Genomic DNA, 12,027 nt, shown 5'->3' with positions numbered 1-12,027 from the left:
CCAGGGCCAGAAAAGTGGCAGGGACAACTGAGGGATGCTACACGAATTGATGTGTGACCAGACATCACTGTCTAGCCAGGAATAGGTAAGCTGAATAGGAGAGACCTGAGGTGTGGATGAACCAGAGGAAGAGGAGACAAGGGACCCAAAATGAAAACATAGGGGTTAGGGACACAAGGGGGGCCTCCGAGCAGATGAAGGAACAGATGAACCNGGGCAGGAAGTGGATGAATGTGTCCAAAAGGGGAGCTTGGGACAGTGGCTGTCGTTCACATCAGGAGAGTGCTAGGATGGACAGTTGGAAAGTTCATGGGAGGTGAAGTAGACACAGGCCTGGGTGCTGGGAGGGAAAGACTGTTGGAAATACAACCACACTTCTCCAGGATGGTGGGCAATGTGTCAAGAGGAGAGGACAGACAAGCTAAAAGGTGGATNGACAAGAGTCCATTGGGCCTGCCTTGCCTTCCTTTGTTAGGCCAAGGTGTCCCCAAGCCACAATGACCTGGGCAAGCTCACCATCAATCCCATGGGCACTGGGTGTGGTGGCTCATACTTACAATCCAGCACCTAGAAGGCTGAGGCAGGAGGATTGCTGTGACTTGGAAGCCAGTTTGGGTAACAGAGTGAGACCTTGTGTCTAAAAAAGAAGCCAGAACAAGGNTTTTCAGGACAGGTGCACGTCTGTGTGGGGCCTGGGCTTGGAACCTCCTTACCCAGCCCCAGCTCTCCTTCCCTCTGGGTGTTCCTCAGTTGGAGACACTGCTGGAGTCTACAGATGTAAGGAGTCTCTTGCCTCCCAACCCTCCACAAGTTTGGAAAGATGTGGCTGAGGCTTCCCTTCAGGCTCCTGGCCCTGAGCGCTCTTGCTGACCAGCCCCTACTATACGGAGAACCAACACCCAACAGCCCAGGCTCTATGGTTGAAGATGGAGAGCTACGTCATAAAGAGAGAGATTTTTTTATTATTCCCATAGGGAAGGGGGACATGAGAGGATGTCACTAAGAACTACAGCAGGACCTGGAAAATAAATTAAAACAGAAATGTCTCAGAACAAAGACAGAGACATGGAGAGCAGCTGGGGGGCTGCAGTGATGGGCGGTCCACCCAAGCAGCAGGCTCTCCACCAGAAGGCTGAGCAGTCCCAGGCCTCAGCCAGCCCATTCTCTTGTCCCTCTGACAGTGATGGCCCCAGGCTCCAAGCCCTGTGGGGCCGTGACTCGAGGCCTCCCTGCAGCCTGGCTAAGGAGTGGCCAGAGTCCAGCATGGGCTCCCTGGAGCCTTGGCCAGCAGCAAGCAATGCCCTGCCCTTGTGGGCTCTTGATTGTTCCCCTAGTCATTGGAGGTGACATCAATGTCCTCCCCGTTGGCCTGCTTCGTGGCGATGCGCCACCGGTTGATATGGTGGGAACCCTTCTTCTTCTGCTCAGACTCCGGCCCTTCCTCTTCCAGCTTCTGCCGTTTGTATTTTGTCCTCCGATTCTGGAACCACACCTTCACCTGGGCCGGGAGGGAGGGGCACAGGTAAGAAACATCCAAAGCAGCCAGGATGGTCATGCTGCAGCTGANGTNGGAGTCAGATGGGGGACCTGAGGCCACCCAGGCCAGGGCTCTCTCTTCCAGGCATCTGCCACCCTTCAGATGCAAGTGAGGAGGGCAGAGAAAGGACTGGGCTAGACATAAGGGTAGTTTTCCCAGATCCACTCAAAGACAAAGGAGCAGGTATGGCTGCTGAGCCTCCAGGTCTCTGCAGCCACAGTGACCAGGCAGAAGAGAGCATCACAGGCCATAGCTCTGCCGATGTCCAGAGAAGATGGAGTCATCCCCAGAGGGCCCAAAGCATCCTCTATCTCCTGTGCTGGCCTCACACTACCACACAGAGACAGTCATGGCTTCAAACCTGGAGGAGGTGTCTACACCAAGAACATGGCCTGTGACAGCCAGACAACATCTAAGATCCCAGGACCATTAATGGGCACTGTAAACTCACAGGCTGCCTGTACTCTGTGAAATTTTCCTACCNGCTTCAGTAGTAGAANTGTGCAGACCAGAGCTGTGTGCTAGGAAACCCCAGTCCCTCAGGTGCCAGCTCCTTAGAGCCGTCTAAAATTCACCCATGATCACTTGACCTTGGACAAACAAGTATGGGGAGAGTTCTGTCTGTAGCCCTACCCGCCACACAGGGTTAGCTCTGCACCTCCTGGTCCAATAGCACTGATCCCCATGGCCCATCTAGATGTCACAGGTCACACAAAGAACAGTCAGAAGAAAACTGGAGGGCAGAAGTGAGTGCTTATTTGATCTCCCACTTCTGTGCCAGGAAGCCTTGCCTTGTGTGAGGCTTGTACAAGGGGAACAGCATCCTTCATGATGGCACAAAAGGTCTAGGCATCTCCAGGAAGCCCCATTTAGTTCCATCTCTACCATCCTTCCTTCCTTCTCTCCTAGCTCCAGTCATCCCTCCCAGCATTGCTGGGTGTCCACGACACNGCCCTCACGTCCTCCCGTAGGTGGCTCCCCACACACTCTCAGTTCTTGCATATTGCTTTGATTACACATCGCTTTGTGGGCCAACCAGGTCCAAATCCTCCATTGTGCTAGCAGGAGGAGTTTGAGTCCCCTTCTCAGCTAAGTCTCTTCTCTGGACTGACACCCCTCATCAATAGGAGAGATGCTTTGGGGGGCCCTTTGCTGGTCCAAGGCACCTCCTGGACTCCTGTGCCAGTGGAGCCCTTGGGTAGGGGATGTGGGGCAATGGGTTTGCANGTCCTGGTGTTTTCCTGGGAATATCAGCACAGCTTAAACCAGGCAGAGGCTGCCTGCTGTGGCTGTGCGTGCGGACAGCACTGGTAAGTTGTTTGTGTACTGTGGTGGTGAGGATTTCAATTCTGGCAACTGCAGTGACTGCTGAAGGGAGAACTAGAACTCAGGGCAGGGCTGAAGGCAGCCCTCGGAGACAAGCAGCAAAGGCAGGAAGGGGGCCTGGCATCCTGGCTGTAGGATGGTTTNGTGCCGGGGATGTGCCAACCTCACAAGCCTTCCTCTCTATCATAGAGGCCCTTGAAGGTTCTCCTCACAGTCCCTGCTCACAGAGGCCTCCACTGAGCCATCTGTCCTGCCACTAGGTTGGAGGTGGGGATGCTGGTGCTCAGTGTTCCAAATGCCACTAGCTGGAGATGAGTCCAGGGAGCATCCGGACACCCAGCCTTGGTGAACGAAGTTAGNACAAGGCAGGGTTCAAACTTGTAGCCTGCGTGCCTCTTCTCAGGTAGTCAGAGAAGGATATCGGCTGCTCTGAACTCAGGACTTCNGGATCCCATGCCCACCTAAGCCCCAGTGTTCTCAGCATACGCTTGGCGGTCAGCCCAGTGCCTGCCCTCTACCCCCAGAGCATACTGTGACTGTGCCAGCCAGTGGGTGGATGAGTTTACCCTGCCTTCTGTGAATGACTCAGAACTCTGTACAGGACATCATATCTGACAAGCCCAAGTGGGATGGATGCAAGGGGCAGTGGGCAGCACCCAGAGACAGGGGGTCACTTTCTGCACCTTTCTCCCTTACCCCATCCTCAGGTTTCCTTCTGGGAACTGATGATTACAGTGGCCTGTAACAGGACAGAACCAGCATGCTGCCCTTGCCTGTCAACTCTCTCCCAAAGGAGGAAACGACAAATGGCAGAGTAGAGCCCAGGACAAGGCTGTAGGCCTAGGCAGCATCCTGGGACACCACACATTAGAGAATCCCAACTATTTGTTTTCATAAGAGAACTAAAGTCAGTTGGGATATAGCTGTTGCTCAGTCGGTAGAGTCCTTGCTTAGCATGCACCCAGGCCTTGTGGTCTAGCCTCAACATCACATAAAGGAGAGGATTGTACACGCCTAGAGTCCCAGCACTTGGAAGGTGGGGGCAGAAGAGTCAGAAGTTTAAGGTCATCCTCAGGTATATAGTGACTTCGAGGCCAGCCTTGGTTACATGAGACCCTATTTCAAAAAACAACAGCACCAGGGGCAAGACCCCCCCCTCCCGAATAGCCCTCTCCACAGGCAGCCTGGATGTCCTCTGCCGAGCAGCTCTGGGCCGGGTATCCAGATACTGTTTATAAACCCTATAATAGCAGGGACAGTTGTGACTTCATCATAGTACAAAAGCCAGGAGGAACAGTGTTGGTGTGTGCAGTCACAGCCATGGGAGACAAAAATGTGTGCACGGGTGAGACAGAAGGGACTGGACCTAAACACCTAAACCTCTCTTTGTTCCCTTAACTTTTATTCTCCCAATACCAATATATATTCACCTCTCTCAGCCCCCAAAGCATGCTAGAAATGCTGGCTGGAGGCCTCACCCACCCATCTTGATCCCTGTGTTTTGGGGCGAAGCTTCTGTGATCTCCTAAATCACANTTTACTGTGTACCTCCCAGTTTCTTGGGGGAAGCCGAATAGGTTCTTCTGAGAGTCCCCATTTTGCACTGGGTTACGTAACCTGGAACTCTTCTTGGCCTTTGAAAGCCTGCTTGGACACTCCTGGATCTCAGGGAGATTAAGCACTGTCCTCTCTGGCTTTGGANTAGAGTCCCAAGACCCAGAAGGCCTGTCCGGGTATGGTATCCAGTTGTACAGAGGTGGAGTAACCCAATACTGTACTGCAAGCAAGTGGTGCCAGGGACAGATCTGGGAAATGGGAGGAATCAATGGAAGAGGGACTGGAAGGAACCAGAAACAGGGCCGGAGAAGCTAAGTGCTATGTAGCTCTGCATAGCCTGGAACTCCCTAAGTAGACCAAGCTGTCCTGAGCATCAATTCTGAATTCTGCACTAGTTGGTTTGGGAGAAATTGAACCATCTTGGCTAGCTTTAACTGCCAACTTAACACAATAGAATTTTCTGAGAAGATAATCTCAATTGAGGACTTGCCTAAATCAGATTGGCCTGTGGCCATGTCTGTTAAAAAAAAAACTCTCTTGATTGTTGATTAATGTGGGAAGACCCAGCCCATTGTGGGCAGCACCATTCCCCGGGCAGGTGGTCTTGAACTATATAAGAAAGTTAGGTGAGCGAAATCCCTGCTTGCCATCCAGAAAGCAGCATCCTTCATGATGCACTTCTTTGGCTGTGAAGTGAGTTGCTTAATTAAAGGCTACCTTGTGTGGAATAGCTTTCAGGCTACCACCTGCAAGTACTTGCTTTGACTTCCTGTCTTGACTTCCCTCAGTATTGGGCTATAACCTGAAATTGTAACCAAATAAACTCTTTCCTCCCTTGAGTTGTTTTTTTCTGTCAAGATATTTTAGTCGCAGCAACAGAAATAAAACTAGACTAGATAGATTTGTACACAGGAATTTGAAACCAGAAAGAGCACAAGGAAGCATTAACCTCTTGCTGGAGGAAGCTGGTGNAGAGACACCCTTTGTAGAGAGGGGCGTTGCTCACCTTGAGTCAGGCAGGATGAAGAGCAAGAAACTGTTCTGAATGTGCCCACGCAGCACTTCCTCAGAGGACAGAGCATTATATGCTATGGTGGGGACACGCNTGTGTGAATTCATGAGTGGCTGGACAGTGGGTTTACAAATAGGTGGAAAACAGCTCCTGTCAGTATTTTGGAGACCACACTTAACTTCTGAGTAATCTGCTGTTTTGAACAAGGGAGGGGCCCTTCCACCTCACTGACACCNCCCCCCTGCCCCCAATCTCAGCCTCTCAGCTCCAGGTGCCTGTATACTTTCCAGGGAGGACCCTGTCCCGGCTTTAAGAAGTCCACACATCCCTGCCAAGATCTTGTAACTCTGACATGGGAAGTTCCTCCTTATGTTCTATTGCGCTCTCTTCTGCTTTAATTTAAGCATGTCTCCTTAGTCTGTCGGCCTCAGGCACAGAGAAAGTCCTTAGAATAGACAGCTTGGAGACATCAATCACGCCACCGTTCAGCCTGCTCTCTTCCCTGCCCTCTCTCGGGGGATCCATTTCCTATCAATTGATCATGTCAGACTTCCTGCTCTCAGAATCAGATCAACCCTCATCCCCCCCAAGCTGGCGTCACCCCCAACTCCTCGAGCCACCTTATATCCTGTTCCCCCACCCGTCCTAGATCTTCTTTACCCTACCCCACAGGACTTCTAGGCTATAGGAATATGGAAACACCTGATCCTGGACTTGGAAGAAAGGGTGTGTCATCCCAGAGCCACAGGGAATTACTGGCAAACTTTTGACTTTTCCCTAAAATTCAAGTCACTTAGCTATCTCCTGCCAATGGAGACATTTCCCATCCCTTCAAAGGCAGGACAGTCCATGGTAGGAAGCAACCACCCTGAATGTCTGTGAGGAAAACCCATACATAGGTAAAGAAATCCCTGAGCACTTCCAAGTCCTCCCTCTCCCTGCTCTCAAGCCTCAAGGTGGCATCTGGTCTTGACACTGCCATCTCTGTCTTAATGTGCCCCCTTCTAATCCTCATGTCCCCACCTCCCCACACCACCTATAATCCTATACATTCTTCTAAGCCTTCCAGGTCAGAAGTCTGCTGGGGACCTCCCACCTATCAGGTCTCCTCTGATCCCCTCATCCTGAGATGTAATTCAAGAGGACTCAGTTACCCTATCCTTNTCATGGAGGCCTGTAGGACAATATACTTTAATTTAACACATTAATCAACAAGCAAGAGAGTTTTCTATCCTTGTCCTGCAGGCACGGATAGACTTATATATACGAAGACTCTCCAAGGCCCAAGACCAAATTTCCTGTTTTTCTCACAGCTCAGCAAAAGTAGAAGACAAAGTCAAGAGACACGGCTGACCTACTTTATTCTAGGGACTACTGGAACATGTAATTGGCCAAGAACAGCACTCACCCCCATGTTCCCTGTGACTGCCCACTGGCATCTGATGGGTACCAGAGGGATTGCCTGGCCTTTCGGTGCCCATGGAATTCAGCCTGCAGGTGTGTCATATGGTGGCAACACACCCTCATGGAGGTGCTGATCTGACCTAGGTCTAGATTTGCCAAGCAGTCACATGAGTGCAAGCTTAGATGAGTGCCTTCTTGGTCACACCCCAGGCTGNACCACAGTCATGAGAAGCAAATGAATACAACCAGAAGGGATAACTGGCTGTGGCCCAGGGCCCATCCTTCCACCTCTTGGACTCCTAGCTAAGCTATACAGCTCACTACCAGGTATCTCAGGCTGCCCAACGCCTCAAGCTGGAGCTCTGCCAGCACAGAGCTCTCCTCTGAGACTTATCTATTGCCTGTCTTTGTGCCATCAACACTAAGTATGACATTAGGACTGGACAACCACAGGGGCAAAACAGTGAGGGAGTGACCAAGGCAGGGGACAAAGGAGTAAGCAATTCGTAATGGCTGGCTGAGTGTGTGGGATCAAAACAAACGACTGNTCAGTGGTGATTGGAGACAGGGTCTCAGTCTGTCCACAGATTGACATTAGCCAGGCCAGTTTCAGTATAGCTCCGAATGACCCAGAGTTTTAGAGACTCCTGCTTCTACCTCCCAAGTGCTGGGAATATAGGTGTACACAGCCTGCCTGACTAAAATAAAATTTATTTTTATTTTATGTGTATGAATGTTTTACCTGTATATGTATGTGGACCACAAGCATGCAGTTCCAACAGAAGCCAGAAGAGGGTGTTGGATCCACTGGAAGTAGAGTGGCTGTGAGCTGCCATGTGAGTGCTGGGAATTGAATCCCAGTCCCCTGGAAGCTCAGCTAGTACCCATAACCACTGAGGCGTCTATGCAGCNCCATGCCTGGCTTTCATTCAGCACATAATTACTGAATATCTACTCCAGGCCAAGCACGGTGCTGGATCCCGTGAGGAAATAAAGTTGACCTCTGCTTCCCACAACCAAGATGCTCAGACCCGTACTGTTCATCATAATTACCCAGTGAGCTGTGGGAAATGTTTCCCTNTTGGACTGCATCTTGGATGTCCTAAGACCATCTCCTGGGTATCCCTGTATTTTAAGATCTCCCTGAGAGATGGATACAGCTGATCTACAGCTTGACATATGGACATGACAGATAATTAAGTCATAACAGCAAAATGTGATGCATATTTGGAACGGCAAGGGGGACACTCTGAGTTCTGGGAGAATGGAGGAAGGATCATAACTAACTCTCTCTCTCTCTCTCTCTCTCTCTCTCTCTCTCTCTCTCTCTCTCTCTCTCTCTCTCCAGAAAGGTCAGAAGTAGAAAGTGGATGGTGAGCCTCACAAATTCAGGGCTGGGGATGACCCCGGCATTCTTTCTTTCAACCACAGTAATGTAACAGTGCAAACCTGGGAGAAGACAGAGCCAGAGCTGGTTTGGCAAGATAATGAATAATCATCAGCAGGTAGGAAGATGGTGTTAGTTGCTGGTAGCTCTCTAGAGATGGATGGTGGACAGAAGAAGACAAAATGGGTGAGGTAATCAACAGATGGGTACACGGAGGTTGTTGTTAAAAAGAAAGGTATATGTATTTTGGAGAAAAACATAAATTTCCCAATCTGGGGAGACAGCTAATGAGCAGGGGCAGATACAAGTTGCTAGATAAAAGACAGTAACATGTAAGGGGTGGAACACAGAGGCCTGGTTGACAAATGTAGGTATCATGTTAGAAACACAAAGCAGGGAGCTGCCTGGAGTACCACATGCTTGACAGATAGCAGATAACTGGAAATGACAGGTAAGCTTGCATGGCGAACACTGAGGGGTGGATGGTGACCTGATTCTACAGTGTAAGTCCAGAAAGCAAGTGACAAGGACAATAGAAAGGTAACCGATGACAATGATGATGATGATGATACTGAATGTGNCAGGAAGAAATATTGGCTTAAGGGAAACCGAGGCAGGGCCTTTATTATGCTACTAATTTGATGGATTAATTTAAACAAAGAGAGCAGAGCTGAGAGGGAATGGGAATGGGTGTTACTTGNGTTCATATAAGATACTTCTAATCCTCAAACCTGTTTTCTTGGTGAAGAGACAACTGAGAGATAAAGCCCCTTGCCCATTGTGTGAAGCAGGCAGGCAGATGGGCACTGGAATTCCATCCGCCTGACTTGGGCCTCTGCTTAGCTCACCTTCCCACCTCAGGGGTTTTACCTGCAAAGGCAGAGCTACAAGGAAAACCTCAGCCCCTTCAGGTATTCTTTGATGGGAGAGGGGCAGAGCTGTTTTATATGTAAAAAGAACCCCATTCCCCCAGCCGGGGTGGGGGTGGGGTGGGGTGGGGGTGGGGTCAGGATTAACCAAGAGTCCCAAGGGTTAGCAGAACAGATACACTCTCTTTGGGTTTGTTCTAAAGGCATGTTAGAAATGTCCCATGATAGAAATGAAAGCAGCAACCAGCCTATCAACTATGAACTGGCATTATAAGAACTAAAATTGACAGGAAGATAGATTCAGTTTGAAAGAAAATTAATTAAACATGTTCTCACTGTGCTGAAAAATGGAAAGTTTAAAAACAATGCCATGATTTCAACAAGTGCTAATCTGTGGGTGGCAGGATTATAAACTGTTTTGTTTTCTTACATTCCTGCAATTAACGTTTAATAAATATTACTTTTTAACATGAAGCTAATTATAAACACCATTCTTAAGTTGACACCTTGTTTTAAACAATAATTGCAAAGCGCTGTTTGCCAGGAGGGAAAGAGGTGTTATTTTATTAGCTTATTTCTTAAACATTGCTTTCTTTAAAACAGTTTTAAAAACTAACTCTGTTGCTTTGTAATATTTGTTTGTTCAGTAAGAGCTGTCAACTAGCAACTCTAGAACCCACAGGTTCTGTGCTGGCCTGGAAGGANGCCCTGATTCTATTGTTTTATGGGGTTCCAGTTTAGGGAACTGGGGTGCAGCAAGGGGTGGCCTACCAGACCAGTGCCCCTGTTACCCCAGCTGCTAAGGGAGAGCACAGGCAGACCCCTACCTGAGAAGGGGTGGCAGGGAATTGTATAGCAGGGGCAGGGTAGGAGGAAAGAGCATTTAGCACCAGCAGAGACGGAGGTCAGCTTCTGAGAGCTGGCAGGGTCTATAAACCTATATTAGAAAGCAGTCCAGTACAGCAGCCAGGCTGGGAGTCCCTCAGCTGCTGCGGTCCTCCTTCACAGCAATGGACCAAATGTTTAATGACACTTTCACNGGATGTTCATGTATGGCGAGGTCCTTACCAACAAAACAAAACAAAACAAAACAAAACAACAAAACCCCCTCATGTTTGCCTCTTTACCATTCCCTAAACATCTTTCTTTTCCTTTAAATAATCAATTATTGCTAAACCCTACGTGGGAACTATAACGTCATCCAGTCAAAGCCCCCCAACACCAATGGAGTTCATTCCCTCAACACTCCACAGACCCTCTGTGCCTAAGTCTCCTGACAGCTCCCTAGACACTCTTGGAGGCTTATCGCGTTAAGGTAACCGCGAATGAACCACGGTTCTCAGAGCCCTAGNGAATGTCCTGTGCCTGGATTAGGGCCACTTTCCAGTTAGGAGCTGACCTCAGGTCCACTCATTCCTCAGTTGCAAAGCTGACACTGGCTTTCTTTGCCCAAACACCACAGGTACTTGAGGTCAGATGAGGTCTCCCCGGTTAGGCCAGGGCCTAGAGAAGACCGGGCCACTCCCACAAACTTGTGGGTACTGTGTCACCTACACTGCAGACGGGGTAGGGATCTTTGCAGCCTGGGTGCACCACAGACCAAATCCGGCCTACTATGCTTCTGGTGGGATCCTTAGCGCGGATTATAANATCGGGGAAACTAGGCGAGTTGACTTATTATATATGCCATCCCAGAACGCACGAGACAGAGACCGGAAGATTGCTTTGAGTTCAAGGCCAGCCTGGGCTACATAGCGAGACCGAGTCTCATTACAAAACAACACCCCTGAAACTTAGCAGGACAAGGCTAGAGAAAGTGTAGGGTTTCCAGGGACGCGACATCAAGGTGGCTTTTGGAACCCGAAGGGTAGAGAAATCTGCACCCAACCGCCCACTTCCTTAGGCTGTGGCAGGAGAAGGCTCACCTGCGTCTCGGAGAGGCTGAGGCTGCCTGCCAGCTGCTTCCGCTCGGCACCCACCACGTAGTGATTCTTCTCAAAGGCTCGCTCCAGCCGCAGCAGCTGCGAGGGCGAGAAGGCCGTGCGAATCCGCTTGGGCTTGCGTGCGAAGGGCCCGTGCAAAAGCAGCCCGTCCTGGGGAACGTCGCTTGCTGCAGCCCAGAGGCAACAGCGGCAAACGCAGGTACAGACAGAGAGAAGGGGCGCAGTGAGTAGCAGGCCTCTGCCTTGGGGACGCCCTGCCACCTCTGCAATCCTGCCACCTCCACCGCCTCTCCCATATCCCTTGTGGCTGCCCTGAAACCACACTCCAGAGCTTCCCACAGGGAANGAGGAGCAGAATCCACTCNTGAGCCAAGACGCAAGCCCAGACCTGATGAGGGTCCAACAGGCTCAAATCCAACGTTGCCAGGGGCAGCAGAAAGGCCAAGGGATGGCAGAAATCCCTTAGGTCTGTTNCTGAGCCCTTACAATGCTACACCCAGGCCCCAACGATTGATTAGCTTTTTAATTATTTAGTTCCAAAAAACGTCCCCTTCCCAGAGGACAGGATCTGGGCTCAGAAAGGTGATGGGGAAGAACAAGGCTGATAGGAAGACTACCCAGAAGTCCTCCAAAGACTCTTAACCGGTGCTTAAAGCACTCCTGCAGCTAAGTGCTCAGGTCACTATTACCCTGCTGAAAAAAATCCTGCCAGCAGGCCAAGGCTCCCCCACCCAGGAGGTGAAGGCAGGCTGGGTCCAGCAAGCAGGCAGATAGACCCTGGAGTTCTCAAATCTACTTCTCCCTGCTCCTCCCTTCTCTCCTCAGGCCCTAAACACTGTGAAGGCTGGCNCACTGTGAAGGAAGGCTGGCAGAGTGGAAGCCATTCTCATGGNAAAGGCTCCTGCGTTCTCTCTGTGTAGTCCTGAGTTGAAAGAACATATAAGTACACACTGATATATTCATTTCCCTATAGGTGTGTGTAAATAACACCC

At 50.2% G+C, this 12,027-nt stretch overlaps 1 protein-coding gene across 1 annotated transcript in view; it reads right to left on the bottom strand.

Moving 5' to 3' along the window:
- Nucleotides 1-939: 939 nt before the first annotated feature.
- Emx1 (empty spiracles homeobox 1) overlaps nt 940-12,027 on the bottom strand; it is a 16,525-nt gene continuing 5,437 nt past the window's right edge. Inside the window, exons 2-3 of the mRNA XM_021165680.2 lie at nt 11,018-11,202; nt 940-1,498 (exon numbers count right to left, since the gene is read on the bottom strand). Coding sequence (XP_021021339.1) covers nt 1,331-1,498; nt 11,018-11,202 — 353 coding nt within the window. The 3' untranslated portion in view covers nt 940-1,330. The remainder of the gene's footprint in view (nt 1,499-11,017; nt 11,203-12,027) is intronic.

This window comes from Mus caroli, chromosome 6, assembly GCF_900094665.2.
Source record: "Mus caroli chromosome 6, CAROLI_EIJ_v1.1, whole genome shotgun sequence".
NCBI classification, from domain to species: domain Eukaryota; kingdom Metazoa; phylum Chordata; class Mammalia; order Rodentia; family Muridae; genus Mus; species Mus caroli.
This window is presented reverse-complemented; position numbering and strand designations above follow the sequence as displayed.